This window comes from Rhizophagus irregularis, chromosome 18 (genome assembly GCF_026210795.1).
Source record: "Rhizophagus irregularis chromosome 18, complete sequence".
Taxonomy (NCBI): Eukaryota; Fungi; Glomeromycota; class Glomeromycetes; order Glomerales; family Glomeraceae; genus Rhizophagus; species Rhizophagus irregularis.
Genome location: NC_089446.1, coordinates 2,454,370 through 2,472,041, shown reverse-complemented (window position 1 = coordinate 2,472,041; position 17,672 = coordinate 2,454,370). Strand labels below are relative to the sequence as shown.

Sequence of the window (17,672 nt, the reverse complement as noted above, 5' to 3'; positions counted from 1 at the left end):
AATTTTATTATTTAGTATAATTATTTATAAAAATTTTACAATCTTTTTACAATTGAAATTTCTTTCTGAAATATATTAAATAAATTCATTTTGTTATAATTATTTTTTAAAAAAAATAAAATAAAATAAAAAGTTAAAAATAATTATTTTATAATCTAATTTTAATTTAATAAAATTGATACGCAGTATCACATATAGCTGCAGAATTATATGATATGATATAATACTGATATAATATTGATAATAAATTAAGCTTTCATTAAACTTTTTAACCATCTTTCCTCTCTTTTTTTTTCATGTAACATTATAATTACACTCATTTGTTTTTTTTTTGTTTTTTCTAAATTTAACTCATAATATATAAATTATAAATAGTGAAATTATTTTAAATAATACTAAACAAGATAATATATATGAAATAAAACTTCAGGTTAGTAATTTATTTAATGATTAGAATTCTGTTTATATTGCAGTTGAAGCATATGCAAAATAGCAGGATTTTATCACTAATAAATATCGCAAGAATCTTGATTCTATTGATAAGTTCATTATTCAACACCAAGAATATGTCTGTTGAAAATTTGGAATAAATTAAACTAAGAAAGTTAAAGACATTAATACTCATCGTGATACTGTTTCAGTCGAAACAAATTATCTATGGCATGTTAATTTTTATTTTAGAAAATGAGTATATATTATAAAACTTACCCAACTTTCAGATAATCATAATCATCAATGTAATTCAGAAATTATTGACTTAGCCCCAAAAAATTTAAAACTTTTACAAGTTATCTTGAGTAAGATTGAGCATTATACTGTTTCTGGTCATTTAGAAGCTGATCAGCAATATGATTTTCTAACTAAAAAATTTTCAGAATATCATATTAAAAAGAAGAATTTATATAATGCAATTAGTAAGTTTAAAGATATATGAATCTATAATGAATTTGATGCTGCTGAAATGTTATCATATTTTTTGAAGTAGTATGATAAAGATCAAAATTATATAGTTATATCATGTTTAGAAGGTCCAAATAATGAACTACAGGCCTTTTCTAGATAACTAGCTAACAAGTAACATAATGATTTATAGCTAAAATATCATAATGTGATTATTTATGATAATACAGTAAAGACAAATTGTTATGATATAGTATTAAATTTATTTGTTTGTACAGTCGACTCTGGTTATATTATAACGAACCTGTTTGTACTGAAACCTCGCTATACTGAATTATAATTTTCAAAACTGATTTTTTATAAATAATTTCACTGGATATAACGAACTTTTATAATAAAACACTATATAACGCATCCAAACTAAACTTAACCAGCCCCTATATATCAGCTATATAATAACTTTATACTTTCTATAACGAACAGTCATGTGACTATATAGTAGTCCAGGCCAATTTTATAGTGCTGGCTAGAATTACTAGTAATTTTTTTGAAAATTTATGTTAAAAGAAATTATAATTTTGGCCAGCATTACAAATTTGGCCTAAATTACCTATAAAGAAAACTAGTTTTATATATTATATAACGAATTCACTATATACTGAACTAAACCTCTTAGAATGAAGGATTCGTTATATCCAGAGTTGACTGTATTAATAATAATTTCAAAACGAGAATTGTTAAACAAACCTTAATTAAATATGAAACTCAAGTTGCTTATAAATGGATTTTTCAATATATGTTAGAATCAGTTGATAATGTTTTACCTAAAGTAATTTTTACAAATGGTGATTCTGCAGTAATTGCTGTTATTGTGTTATTTATCTTCAAGCATAGCATTTGTTATGTATTTATTATATTATTGAAAATATTAAAACCCTATAAAAAATATGTATACGGTTTTTACACTGTATATACGTATTTTTGATACAGTTCGCATTTTTACATACGGCATATTAGTATAATATATACTGTTTGCAAAATGTGTTTAGTAAAAAATACAATAAAGTATACGGTAAACATACTGTGTGATACGGTATATTAAATTCATACGTCTATAACGTATACCATTTCTACTGTATATCAGTATTTTGTATACGGTTCACAAAAATATTGTAAATGAAGGATACGGTATACGTATTATTCTACAGTATATTAAAATTCATACGTTTATAACGTATTTTCTACAAATATATACAGGTCAAATAAATAAAAATCAGATTTTTGCCCTTTTTAATATGGCTATCTGATTTTTTGGCAATTTTAATATAATATTTCCGATTTTAATAAATATTTTTGATTTTAATATAATATTTCTGATTTTTAACATGAAATTGCCGATTTTTGGCTATTTGTAGTAGGATTTTTCGATTTTAATATAAAAATTTCTAATTTTAATTATATAACATGTGATTATGTATTACGGTTTAATATTTATTTATTAACTTTGATTTTTTTTTTTATTTCAGTTATAATTATTTTTTTGCCTCAAAAACTTTACTAAAATACTTTTTAAATACTTTATAAAATAGAATTAAAATATTTTTTTTCTTAAATATAAACACATTTAAATTAAATAACTCATAATTTAAAATATAAACAAATATTATATTTTTTTTACACATATTTCAAAGTATGGTTTGAGCATTTTGGTTAAAGTAAATCTTATTCTTTTAATTAAAAGTAGTTCAGTAAGTTTAAAACTGTTAAGATATTAATCTTCATAAAAGTACAGTTAATATTTTTGGAATTATTTACATTTTTTATATAATACAGTAGTATTAAGTTACAAATTTTTTTACCTTCAGAACGTATTTTGAGATCTTTAGCCAAAGTAAATCAACTTCTTATATTAATTGTAAGTTGTTTAGCATGTCAAAATCTACTTGAATATTAATTTTCACGAAGGTACAGTTAATACTTGATGAGTTATTCACGATTTTCACAACGGTACTCATTCACGAATTTTATTTTTTTCCGTTTTGTCACTTCAGAGCGTATTTTGAGCACTTTATCCAAAGTAAACTAACTTTTTATATTAATAGAATGTTGTTCAGCATGTCAAAATCTACTTGAATATTAATTTTTACGAAGGTACAGTTAATACTTGATGAGTTATTCACGATTTTCACAACGGTACTCATTCACAAATTTTATTTTTTTCCGTATTGTCACTTCAGAGCGTATTTTGAGCACTTTAGCCAAAGTAAATCGACTTCTTATATTAATTGAAAGTTGTTCATCATGTCAAAATTCACTTGGATATTAATTTTTACGAAGGTACAGTTAATACTTGATGAGTTATTCACGATTTTCACAACGGTACTCATTCACGAATTTTATTTTTTCTATTTTGTCACTTCAGAGCGTATTTTGAGCACTTTAGCCAAAGTAAATCGACTTCTTATATTAATTGAAAGTTGTTCAGAATGTCAAAATCTACTTGGATATTAATTTTTACGAAGGTACAGTTAATACTTGATGAGTTATTCACGATTTTCACAACGGTACTCATTCACGAATTTTATTTTTTCCATTTTGTCAATTCAGAGCGTATTTTGAGCACTTTCGCCAAAGCAAATCGACTTCATTTATTAATTGAATATTGTTCATCATGTCAAAATCTACTTGGATATTAATTTTTACGAAGGTACAGTTAATACTTGATGAGTTATTCACGATTTTCACAACGTTTTCTCATTCCACGAATTTTATTTTTTTCCGTTTTGTCACTTCAGAGCGTATTTTGAGCACTTTAGCCAAAGTAAATCGACTTCTTATATTAATTGAAAGTTGTTCAGCATATCAAAATCTACTTGGATATTAATTTTTACGAAGGTACAGTTAATACTTGATGAGTTATTCACGATTTTCACAACGGTACTCATTCACGAATTTTATTTTTTCCATTTTGTCAATTCAGAGCGTATTTTGAGCACTTTAGCCAAAGCAAATCGACTTCATTTATTAATTGAATATTGTTCAGCATGTCAAAATCTACTTGAATATTAATTTTCACGAAGGTACAGTTAATACTTGATGAGTTATTCACGATTTTCACAACGGTACTCATTCACGAATTTTATTTTTCCGTTTTGTCACTTCAGAGCGTATTTTGAGCACTTTAGCCAAAGTAAATCGACTTCTTATATTAATTGAAAGTTGTTCAGCATATCAAAATCTGCTTGGATATTAATTTTTACGAAGGTACAGTTAATACTTGATGAGTTATTCACGATTTTCACAACGGTACTCATTCAATTTTATTTTCATTTGTCAATTCAGAGCGTATTTTGAGCACTTTAGCCAAAGCAAATCGACTTCATTTATTAATTGAATATTGTTCAGCATCAAAATCTACTTGAATATTAATTTTCACGAAGGTACAGTTAATACTTGATGAGTTATTCACGATTTCACAACGGTACTCGTGCGAATTTTATTTTCCGTTTTGTCACTTCAGAGCGTATTTTGAGCACTTTAGCCAAAGTAAATCGACTTCTTATATTAATTGAAAGTTGTTCTTATATCCAAAATCTACTTGGATATTAATTTTTACGAAGGTACAGTTAATACTTGATGAGTTATTCACGATTTTTCTAGCAGTACTCATTCCTGGCCAATTTTATTTTTCGATTTTGTCAATTCAGAGCGTATTTTGAGCACTTTAGCCAAAGCAAATCGACTTCATTTATTAATTGAATATTGTTAAATGTAAAATCTACTTGAATATTAATTTTCACGAAGGTACAGTTAATACGCAGTGAGTTATTAGATTTCACGCTTGTTACTCATTCACGAGTACATTTTTTAGTTTTTGTCTTCAGAGCGTATTTTGAGCACTTTAGCCAAAATACAATCGACTTAATTTATATTAATTGAAAGTTGTTAGTAATATCAAAATCTACTTGGATATTAATTTTTACGAAGGTACAGTTAATACTTGATGAGTTGTCCGCGATTTTCACAACGGTACTCATTAGCGATTTCGCGTCTTTAAATTGCCGAATTTTATTTTTTTTAAATTTTGTCAATTAGGGAAATATTTTTGAGCACTTTAGCCGCTCAAATCGACGAATTTATTAATTGAATGACAATGTTGACATGTGAAAATCTACTTGAATATTAATTTTCACGGTACAGTTAATGCCAGTGAGTTATTCGATTTTCACAAAATTTTCATTCCGCGAATTTTTTTCCGTTTTGTCACTTCAGAGCGTATTTTGAGCACTTTAGCCAAAATAAATCGACTTCTTATATTAATTGAAAGTTGTTCAGCGTATCCAAAATCTACTTGGATATTAATTTTTACGAAGATACAGTTAATACTTGATGAGTTATTCACGATTTTCACAACGGTGCTCATTCGAATTTTATTTTTTCCATTTTGTCAATTCAGAGCGTATTTTGAGCACTTTAGCCAAAGCAAATCGACTTCATTTATTAATTGAATATTGTTCAGCATGTCCAAAATCCACTTGAATATTAATTTTCACGAAATTGATTTAATACTTGATGAGTTATTCACGATTTTCACAGCGGTACTCGTCCGAATTTTATTTTTTGGTGCTCACTTCAGAGCGTATTTTGAGCACTTTAGCCGAAAGTAAATCGACTTCTTATATTAATTGAAAGTTGTTCAGCATATCAAAATCTACTTGGATATTAATTTTCACGAAGGTACAGTTAATACTTGATAGGTGTTACGTTTTACGCGGTACTCGTTGCCGAATTTTATTTTTCCATTTTGTCAATTCAGAGCATATTTGAGCACTTTAGCCAAAGCAAATCGACTTCATTTATTAATTGAATATTGTTCAGCATGTCAAAATCTACTTGAATATTAATTTTCACGAAAGTGCAGTTAATACTTGATGAGTTATTCACGATTTTTACAACGGTACTCATTCACGAATTTTATTTTCGTTTTGTCAGCGGGCGTATTTTGAGCACTTTGGCAAGTAAATCGACTTCTTCATATATTAATTGAAAGTTGTTCAGCATATCAAAATCTACTTGGATATTAATTTTTTTGAGAGAGTTGCAGTTAATACTTGATGAGTTATTCACGATTTTCACAACGTGCTAATTGCGATTTTCTGACGGTACTGGTCGCAATTTTATTTTTTAATTTTGTCAATTCAGAGCGTATTTTGAGCACTTTAGCCAAAGCAAATCGACTTCATTTATTAATTGAATATTGTTCAGCATGTCAAAATCTACTTGAATATTAATTTTCACGAAGGTACAGTTAATACTTGATGAGTTATTCGCGATTTTCTAGCAGTGCCTAATTCACGAATTTTATTTTTTTTGAATTTTGTCACTTCAAGACGTATTTTGAGCACTTTGGCAAAATAAATCGACTTCTTATATTAATTGAAAGTTGTTCAGCATATCAAAATCTACTTGGATATTAATTTTTACGAAGGTACAGTTAATGCGATGAGTTATTAACGATTTCACGGTACTCATTAACGAATTTTATTTTTTCCATTTTGTCAATTCAGAGCGTATTTTGAGCACTGGCCAAAGCAAATCGACTTCATTTATTAATTGAATATTGTTCAGCATGTCAAAATCTACTTGAATATTAATTTTCACGAAAAGGTACAGTTAATGCGATGAGTTATTCGCGATTTTCACAACGGTACTCATTCACGAATTTTATTTTTTTCCGTTTTGTCACTTCAGAGCGTATTTTGAGCACTTTAGCCAAAGCAAATCGACTTCATTTATTAATTGAAAATTGTTCAGCAGCTTAGAATCTACTTGAATATTTATTTTAATGAAGGTACAGTTAATATTTGTGGAATTATTAATTTTTATAATTGTGCATATTACATTGAATTACAAGTAAATTTATATTCTTAAATGTATTTTGTTTAAAATTTAATTATTTAAGATTAGTTTTTTATTTAATATTGCTTAATAAAATATTTTTTAAAATTTAATTCAATATTACAATATAATTTTTTATAAAAATATATATTTCATAATGTACAGTATATACAATTTTTTTGTATAGTGAAAAAACTGAAAAATGTAGTTAAGAATTGGTAATACGGCTGTAAAAAGTCACAAATCAGACAAATATAGCTAAAATCAGCAATCCGATTTGAATATGCAATTTAAAAATTGGCATATTCAATTTTTGTCAATTCGTACTAAAAAATCAGCTACAAAAAGTTACAAATCGGACAAATATAGCCAAAAATTGGCTATTTGATTTTTTTGCCAGTTTTTATTTATTTGACGTAAGTTTTTCTACACTTTAAAGCATCAAACAATACTAGTATCCACTAATATATACTACCCAAAAACTCACTGATGTAAAATCACAATTATTAAAAATTCGCAAGAATTTTTGTTAATACTGTTTAATTTTTAAGTTCAAAGTCTGATTGATAATACTAAATTTAAAACTCAATTATAAATCATTTTTATAAATTAGTATTAAGATTTTAATTCTAATTTAACTAATTTAGTATTAAAGCTTTAATTTAAAAATTAAGCAGTATCAAGGAAAATTCTTGCGAATTTTTCTTAATACTGCTTAATTCTAATTTAACTAATTTAGTATTAAAGCTTTAATTTAAAAATTAAGCAGTATCAAGGAAAATTCTTGCGAATTTTTCTTAATACTGCTTAATTCTAATTTAACTAATTTAGTATTAAAGCTTTAATTTAAAAATTAAGCAGTATCGAGGAAAATTCTTGCGAATTTTTCTTAATACTGCTTAATTCTAATTTAACTAATTTAGTAGTATTAAGGCTTTAGTTTAAAAATTAAGCAGTATCAAGGAAAATTCTTGCGAATTTTTCTTAATACTGCTTATATTCGCCAATTTGTGGAATTAGCCAAAATTAAGATTTTCATAAAGATTTGCACATTTTAACAAGAATTATGTTTCACAAGCTTAAATTATATGTGTTACATAATCAGATGATCTAAATCTATCAAAAAATAAAAAAAAATTTTTTAACGTTTATTCAAAAATAACAATGTCAACTACTTTCTTTTTTAATCACTTTTCAATCACTTTTCAATCACTTTTCAATCAGATTTTTGTTAGGTGACTTAGAAAAGTTTATAGGCATATATAGCAGGTTTTTTTTAATCAATAATTAAGAAAACAAATATTAATAATTTATATTAATAAGAAAAATCTTTTTTCATTTATTTTTAACCTTAGTTCCTTCTTTTTTTTAGTAAAAATATACAAAATAAAAATGTGAGTTATGCTTTAGAGTTTTTGAGATGTTTTTTTTTGTTTTTTACTATACTGATTTTATTCTACTTGTTAATTACTTTTTAAAATTGATTTTATTAATTTATTCAATTTAAAACAGAAATAGCAAATAAAACCTTATTAAGTAAAGTAAAAAGAGCTCAATAATACCTGTAAAGATCATCTTTTGGTAAGAATTATAATTTTAAAAATTTTTGTATCAGAGTTTTATTCAATTAACAAAATCGTTAATATATCAGCGTAAATACATGCTAAACACATATATTTATATTCATATGAAAGGCCAGAACCTAAACTACCTGAACGAAAAAAGATCATTCAAATTGAATTACTAGATGTGAAGATATTAACGATCAAAGTCAAAAGTTAAAAACAAATACATTGAACGTAATTATTCAGCAACTTGTGATTCAATTCATGTGATATTTGGTTTATAGATAGCTCTTGATTACCTCTTTCTAATGAATATAAATTCATTCATCTAGCACAGATACACGTTAAGTTATTCAATATTTTGTCATGACAATTATATTTAAATTTTTTAATTTTAATGATATTATTAAAAAAAATCAAAAAATAATATAATCAAATCAATTTTATTTATGTCAGCTGGTGTGAATCTATCATTTTCATGTAACTTGTATTTGCATTTGCTTAATAAAGTTAGTTTTTTGAATATAAAAACTTAATTCCATAAATCAGCCCATATGTTAAGGGGAGTTACACATATCACGTAATATTCATTTTATTATAAACGTTACCCCCCCCTCCTGTTAGATTTCATAACCAATCAAATTATAATATTTATAAATCATATGATTTAAATAAGTGTAACGTAAAATTTTAACTACCCCTCCCCCCCTATAATAATTACATAATATGTGTAAGCTCCCTAATTCTAATTTAACTATTAAGCAGTATTAAGGAAAATTCTTGCGAATTTTTCTTAATACTGCTTAATTCTAATTTAACTAATTTAATATTAAGGCTTTAATTTAAAAATTAAGCAGTATCAAAGAAAATTCTTACAAATTTTTCTTAATTCTAATTTAACTAATTTAGTATTAAGGCTTTAATTTAAAAATTAAGCAGTATTAAAAAAAATTTTTACAAATTTTCTTATTAAAAAAAAGAACTTTTAAATTACTAATTGAACTTTAAAAACAATCTGTATGATTTAAATTTTAAAAAAATACTTCTGCTTTTTAATTTTCGCATTTCTATATTTAACCAATTAAAATTCAGCTGATCACCTGATCACATGCATTAATAACACGTTATTGTTTATTTTTTGTTTATTTTTTCAAAAATATTCTTTTCTCTTCTTTTTTTTTAGAAAAAAAAAGACAATAAAAATGAATACCAAAACTATTTTAACATATAATAATAAAAATTAAATAAAAAACTTATTTTGATAATATACAATATATATATTTGTACTTAAACTACTAATTATACAAAAAGTGATACGCACGTATATCAATTAACAATTACTTTCGCTAATATCTCTCTGGAATTGTAATGGTGAATTTTAACAATATTAATTAAACAACTATATGTACACCTTTTTATGTTTTTATTTTTATATTAATATTATATGTTAACATATATTAATTATATTTTTTTTTACTTTTATGTATTTTATTTAATTTTTTTAATATATTACTAACATTACTACTATCGTTTTATTACTTTTTTATATCTAACTAATATATTAATAATATTACTAACTTTTTATTATTTCTTTTTTATATTTAAAATAATGATAATATTACTAATTAAGTTTCTTTTTTTTACTAACCTTTTATTATTCCTTTTTTATATTTAAAATAATGATAATATTACTAATTAAATTTCTTTTTTTTTTGTTTATATTTTGCTAATATTATTTTTTTTACAAATAGTATATTATTTTATACTAGTTTTTTATTTATATTATTTATAAAAAATATTTGTATATTTAATATTATTTAATAAAAATTTTATTGATTATAAATGCATTTTAAATTCTGTTTGCAAATATAAAATATACGATTTAATTGAATAATATATACTATTTATCAGTACAAAATATGCAGTTTAAACTGGAAAAAAGTACTGCTTATCAGTATAAAATATACGGTTTATCCTGGAAAAGTATACTGTTCGCAATATAAAATATAAAACAATATACTGTTTACAAGTATAAAACATACGGGTAAAACTGGAAAAATATACTGTACGCAAACCGTATATATGATACGGTGTGCAGAATACCAAATATATACAGTATGTGAAAATACTGTAATCATACGGTAATAATACTATAAATATACTGTTCGCAAAATACGAAAATACAGTATACTAACCGTATATATATTTTTTATAGGGAAAAGAAAACTAAATTAAAATTACATGATGATTCAATAAAGAAGTTTTATCATAAATTTTATTTATTTTATATATATTTAAAATTTCATAGTTTTAGCTTTTATGTAATTATGAATTAAAAAATCTTATAAAAGGAAATATTAATAATTATCTATAAAATTAAATAAATAGTTTATTATTGCTTATTTATTTAAAATTATATATAATAATAATAATAGAAATTTTAATATAAAAAATTAAGAAAAAAATTTAATTTTTAAAATAACAATACTGTATTTTTACATTTTAAAATTTTACATAATAAAATACTTTAATTTATATAATTTATATATTATTTAAAAGTTACAGTTCTGAAGAATAAATATTATATGAATTTTTATATTTTATTTTTAAAATTAACAATTAGTATTTTAAAAAATAAAAATTATTCACTTTTTTTTAATCAATCATTAAAAATTTAAAATTTTTTTAATAAATACAGCTGTATGAAAATTAAAAGTATGAAAATTTAACTTTATATTCTTTAAAGTTTATATTATTACATATTAAAATTTCAAGTATTATTATTATATAATTTTTAAAATAAAGGGTCCATTATTTTTGTTTAAATGATATAACAATCATTAAATTTCTTTTTTAAATTATTAATAACTGTAGTGTAAATTTTTAAATATATATTCTTTAAAATTTAAATATACCTTTTTACACATATCAAATGACCAAAAACAGGCAAAAAAAATGGCATAAATTGCATAAAATATTCACAAATTTGTATAAACTATTTACAAATAATATAGGTTAATTTGCAAATAGCCAAAAACAGTCAAGAATAGCCAAGAATAGCCACTGCTTTTCGTGCTATTTTTTTGCTGATTTTTAGTATTTCTACTTGTGTTAGATCCTGTAATTTAAGTTTATTTTTAAATATTAGAGTAGTAATATATATATTTAATATCAGTTTAATAGGAAATTTTACCTTTTACTTTAGATTCAAACTATAAATAGCCTTAAAATTGATTTTATAATAAAGTTATATTTTGCCAAATATATATATATAATCTGAAATTCATTATATTAAACAATTTATTTAATAGCTGAAATTATATTAAAAATTTATTATTTTTTTTTTATGGTAAAAAGGCTTTAAATTAAAGCTATATCTTATTTATTAAACTTTATTAAATTCAATATACTAATTATAAATAAAAAGTAATACATGATAAATTTAAAATAAAATACATTACCTAAAACCAACTAAACTAATTTATAGACTAACTTTTGCTAATAAGTCTACTTATTAAAAGAATAATTTAGAAAGAAAATAAAAGTTAATAAAAGATATATGGTTAATATGTAGTATAAAACTAGGGATTAAATCTGGGTTGAACTATCTAGGTTACCTGTAGATGGATAGGTATCTGGATGGTAATAATTTCTATCTGGATGGAGGCAGATAAGTCAATCCATTAGTCAATCTGGCAAATTATCAGATTATCTGTTTAATCGCCTGTTGTTAATTAAATTTTTTTATTGATCAATGTAAATTATTTAAAAGTTCCTGTTTAATATTAATTATTAATAAATTAGTAAAATGATGAAGTTACATTTATCTTCAAAATATGATATTTAACTTAAAGTAGTTAGCCAATTGTTATTTGTTAAAAAAAATAGTTTATATTATAAAGCTTGGAGTTAATAATAATATTTGAAATATAATAAATTTGCCTTTTTTGATCATAATAAAGCTATTATATAACAAAAGAAATCAATATATAATATAAATGTTTTACAAGTTTTAAAATAAATAGTAATTTTTATATGAATTATAGGTGGGTAGTAGATGGATTGATGGGTTGGATTGACCTAACTTTCATTCAGATAACCTGCAGGTCCATCTGCCAGGTGACCTGGATAGAATTTTTTTTAGACAGATCCAATCTCTATATAAAATCCAAAATATTATTACCAAAATATATTTTATTATATAAAGATTTTAAATTATTTTTTATATAATCAAAATTAGATAAAAAAAAAAGATTATTAGTAAAATTAAAATTATTTCTATTATTAGAACAATATTCTCTTTTTGTCTTTTTGTTAATGGAAAGTCTTTTTTCAAGTGCAATCTGAACTTCACATCTAGATTTCCATATTTTATTTATAATTTCTTTATAAATGAAATCATGTAATTCTAGTATTATATTATTAACAACCTAATTTTTAAGCCGTAATGAAGTAAGATATCAAGAAAGTGATAAAGGAATAAAACCTTTAATGAAGTCAACATATGTTAAATAGGAATTGTTTTGAGGTAGAACCCATAAATCTGAAATTGATAAAATTTCATCCCATATCAATTTTATCAGCATTTTGGATTATACAACGTTACTCAAGTACCAAAAAAGAAAATTTTGGCCAGAATTGGCTCATCAAATTGCGCAGAAGAAATAGCAAAGTATATTTATATCAAACCTTTTACTTTAAGATTTCGGCAATTACATAATCCTAGATTTAAGATGAAATAGATTTGATCCGCGCCATTTTTTGTATCAATATTCAAAAACGGATATGTTTTTTTGATTCGTTCTACTTTACATCATGTACGACATACGAATCATAGGGATAATTTTTTTATAAAAAATGTGACGAATATTACACATCTTTTATTGGCCAGTTTATTAATATATCCTCTAATAATCATATAATGACAATGGTGTAGTTCAAGTATGTACAAATTCACTGCGGATTTCGGTTTTCATCTTGGAATATTTCTACTATATCCTGAATAGCTCATGCCAAGTTTTCAATGCTGTTAAAATGTCTTCCCTCCAATTCTTTTTTGATTTTCGGAAAAGAAAAAAGCCACATGGTGCTAAGTCTTGAGGAACAATTTTAATACCTCTTTCTGTAAAATTATAATTTGTGTGTAGTCGCATTGTCAATGATGGAGCATGACATTATGCATTGGATACGCCATTACTTTTTTGATGCATTTTATTATCATGATTTCTCAATAACTAGCAATGCAATTTTTACTCCAGTTCTTTTCTTAAAAATAGCCACTTATTTGTAACAAAGATTACGTGGTCAAACAATTATTAAACACCCCACACATCAACAATACCTGGCTTCAATTAAAGGTAATCCTCAGAAACTACGATTTGTTCGTTTCTTCATCAAACAATCGGTTTGGCTGGTATCGTTACACATGGATAATCGAAAACGTACCTGTGACATTGCACGGTTCAGGCAAGCCGTGCACATTCGTAATTTTACTGATAGGCTTAGCTCTGGCAGATCCCGTTCTTGTTCTTCAAATTCTTTCACATATATTTTCGCCTTAGCATATATGCTTTGAACTCTTCCTCTGCAGTTGGTCGATTTTCGGGATATGCATCCTAACATTTTAACATAAAATCTTTAACTCGGTTGGGATTTTGCGAACGATTTTAGGTCGTAGATCACGGCAGACTCGAGTGCAAGGTTATGTCTACTGAAAACTTCCTACATGAGCATTCCAAAACTGTATATATCTGATTTCGACGTATACGGGCGACGACGGAGAAATTCCGGAGCGAGATATTCTAACACTCCAACGATTCGATTAGAATCCACCTGCTCAATCGAACCGCAAAATCCAAATCACCTCTAATTCCGTCGTAAAAAAACGTTCCCGCTATGTAAATCCCAGTGAACCATTCCAGCGGTCACTGGATGGCTAATTTACCAATGATATGAAGAATGAATCGATGGTCATTAATAGACCATCAATAGATACCTGCGCAAAGGAGATTTCATTGTGTTCGACTAATTAAGTCAGAATATGATTCTCCTGCAATTCAGCTAAGGCTTGAAACTTTCGTGCACTCTGAAGCTGAAGAGCGTTTTCGCCTAACGACCGGTGAATAAAAGTAAGAGATATTTAAAACATTACCCGTGCACAACATAACTTCAGTAAAACCAATTCACTTTATTTTACCTCTTGTAGATATGCGTCACTCATATTCTCGTTTTTATCTATGCACTTCAGCGCAATTGTATGTGATTTACTTCGAACGTATTCTTGCACGTTGTCATCCCAGTCTACGATCAAGCCATCGTTCCAAACGGCCTTATATATAGTGCCCTCCTCGCGCAATATACTCAACATTCTTGAATCTTGATGGATTTGAAAGGGATCCATTCGATGGCGTCGGGGCATTTAATTGAGATTCGCCGAATAAGTTTGTCAAAGACTTCATGCCCGCTCGACCAATTATCAAAATTTACTTTCAGAAGATTCCGCATACAATTTTCATTTTTTTGAATAAGTTTCCTGTTTATATCTTTGACAGATTTCAGTCGGGTTCCCGTAAGAATTATTTCCGTCTGCTTCTCATATAAGTCGATAAGAGCGATTTCTTGTCCTCAGAAACTGTCTCGTCCTTCTCAATTAATTTAAATAGATTGGTAAGATATTCACTCAGATCATTGCCGTCAGAATCTATCAACTCTCCAACAGCCCTGGAGAAAAAATCCGGAATTTTTGCGGCATCTTCGTCCCTTTTGTCACTTGAGCCGTCAACATCAGACACTTTTTCCTCGTCATTTATGTTAGAATTTTTCTAACAAATCTCCAGGTTCACCCGATTGTAAATTATCACATTTTTTAATCATTATCCGAAGCGAAGCATATACCGCTCTTTAATAAGGAACTGAAAAAAATAATTTCCGAAAACGTTCTCTAATAATAGAGTTCACGCCATCATGCGAACAGGGACTAGGTGCTTGTCCTACTATCCTAGACGAAAAAAATGTCGAAAAATCACGTGACGTTTTCATCACCAGCGCAGAGTGGCGATGTATAAATTTCGACACGATTAATGAACTCGAGGGCGTTTGCAATCTGTTCCGCTATCTTAAGTCTAAGAGGCCACAAAAGTTCTCGATCGTTTCGGAGAAAATCCTCGAGATCTCCCTCTTCTGTCCATTCCGTAACAACGTAAAGTGTATAATTAATGAGAAGAGTCCATAACTAGTATAACCGTAGAACACTTAATAAAAGATTTTGAACACGTGTCACGGCGCGGAGACAAACTAGTATGTCTCAAAACCAAAAAGAAAAAAATTTACTCACAACTTTTCGATGTTGTTGCAATCAGACAACCTTGACATGAAAAAGGCGTACTTCTCGATGGCTTTCCTACCACCTTCTTTTTCTTCCGGAATATGCACTTATCTTGCTGGGAAAAAGATAAGGAGATAAGAAGAGTGATTAGCATTGTCGTATGATGCCAAGAATTCTATGAAAGCATATGAGTACGGAATCTTCATACTTTTCACATGGGGATCGACTAAAGCCTAGCGATCTCGAAATTGCAAAGTTCTCAGCCCTTCATAACATGTGGTTTTGTCATTATTAACTTATAAGGTAGGCCCTGTGTTGCAACTAGGCACTCTTTCACATTTTTCTTCATGTTTGTTTGGGAAAAAAGACTAAAGACTAGTATACACAACTTATATTGCGAAATTGATATGTCGACCTGTCTGTTACTTTGTCGCACGGGATTGACAGGAGTACATGCATTGTGGCCCAGCAAAAAAATCTTCCGACTCCGGGTTGATGATCAGTATTCCGGACTCGAATTAAATATATTACTTTATTATAGCTCGAAACTAACTCACCTTAAAATTTCACACTACCATTCACTTACGAATAAAAAAATCAAAGGTATTGTGCGCTTATTCCCAAATATAATTCATTTGGATTTTGATGGTACTACAGGTTTTACCGACGAAGGACTAATTCTTATAGCGGAATCATATCCAAATCTGAAGTATCTCAATTTATGCAGTAGCCTTATTGTTCGTCAAATAACTGATAAAGCTCTATGTACATTTGCAGAATTGTGCCGTACATTAGAATATCTAAATACAGTATTTCTAAGTGCACAGAGTTTTCTGAAATATCGAGTTGTAATGTTATTCGTTCTTACCCAAGGTTCTAGCATCTTAACCTTAGCCTTTGTGAAATTACTGATATAACTATCAAAGAAATTGTTAGACTATGTCTTAATTTAAAATATCTTGTTGATCAGCTCATTTCACTTAATCCAAATATTCATATCGAGAATTTCATAAGTAACACTGATTATATTAGTAGGATTCCGATTTTAAGACATTTTGGTAAATATGGAAACTTAATAAGGCTAGGAAACTGCTCTAGGAAGCCAGGATCGCAAAATGAGATATTTCAGTAGATGATGAAATCTTTCAGTAAAATTTCATATATTAGTTGAGAAAATTTAATTTGAACTTAATTAGAGCAAGAATTAAGCTGACATTTAAGTCTTATCAAAGCTAGATCAGTGGAGTCAGCAACTTAAACCCAGTAAATTTATAGTTAGACAATCTCTGACTTAAGGTATTATTTTCACCTTAATGTCGAGAGAGCTGGTGATAGAATACTAGCTGATCAAACAGAATGGTGGTTCTAGCTAATCTGGAGCAGTGAATAGATATCTATTTTTTATATTTAAATATTATATGCCATAATAAAATGATCCTCATAAATTGTGCAGTTAAAGAAAATCAGACAGTACTTGATACAAGCACTAATGTAAATTGTATTAGTGAAAAAAGTATTGATGGTATGAAAATGGTATACAAAAAAGATGATAGTAATTCTAAAGTAAATGGATCTTATTTCACATTAGGAAAAGTTAATCTGTATATTACTTTTAATGATGGCAAGAAGCATAAAAGTATACCTAGTGAATTCATAGTTGTTGGACCAGATTGGCCTGATAATTTTTCTGATTTAACCTTGGGAATATCATGGTTACAAGAAAATGGTGAATTTTAATATGCATAATTTATTACTAACCATAGATAATAATTTTACAATTTCATTTAAAAAAGTAAACTATATTTTGACTATACATGAAACTGAAATTGGTTAATTTTAACCTTCAAAATGGTCAAAATGGTCAAAATGATTTTGACTTGGACCTCTCCAAAAGTCAAAATGATCAAAATTACATTATAATTATATGATTTTATGGTAAACAATAATATTAAAATTCAAAGTTAACGAACTCCGCATTCAGTGAT

At 26.4% G+C, this 17,672-nt stretch overlaps 2 protein-coding genes across 2 annotated transcripts; one reads left to right on the top strand and one right to left on the bottom strand.

The window, feature by feature from the left end:
• Positions 1-14,423: 14,423 nt before the first annotated feature.
• Positions 14,424-14,781, bottom strand: OCT59_010184 (uncharacterized protein; the record flags this gene model as incomplete). Its single annotated transcript, XM_066132861.1, has 2 exons — positions 14,424-14,471; positions 14,560-14,781. The coding sequence occupies 2 exons, from the start codon at positions 14,779-14,781 to the stop codon at positions 14,424-14,426; spliced, it is 270 nt and encodes an 89-aa protein (XP_066000467.1).
• Positions 14,782-17,118: 2,337 nt separating this feature from the next.
• OCT59_010183 (uncharacterized protein) lies at positions 17,119-17,424 on the top strand (the record flags this gene model as incomplete). Its single annotated transcript, XM_025324777.1, has 1 exon — positions 17,119-17,424. One exon carries the CDS (start codon positions 17,119-17,121, stop codon positions 17,422-17,424), a length of 306 nt encoding a protein of 101 aa, XP_025184403.1.
• Positions 17,425-17,672: the final 248 nt, after the last annotated feature.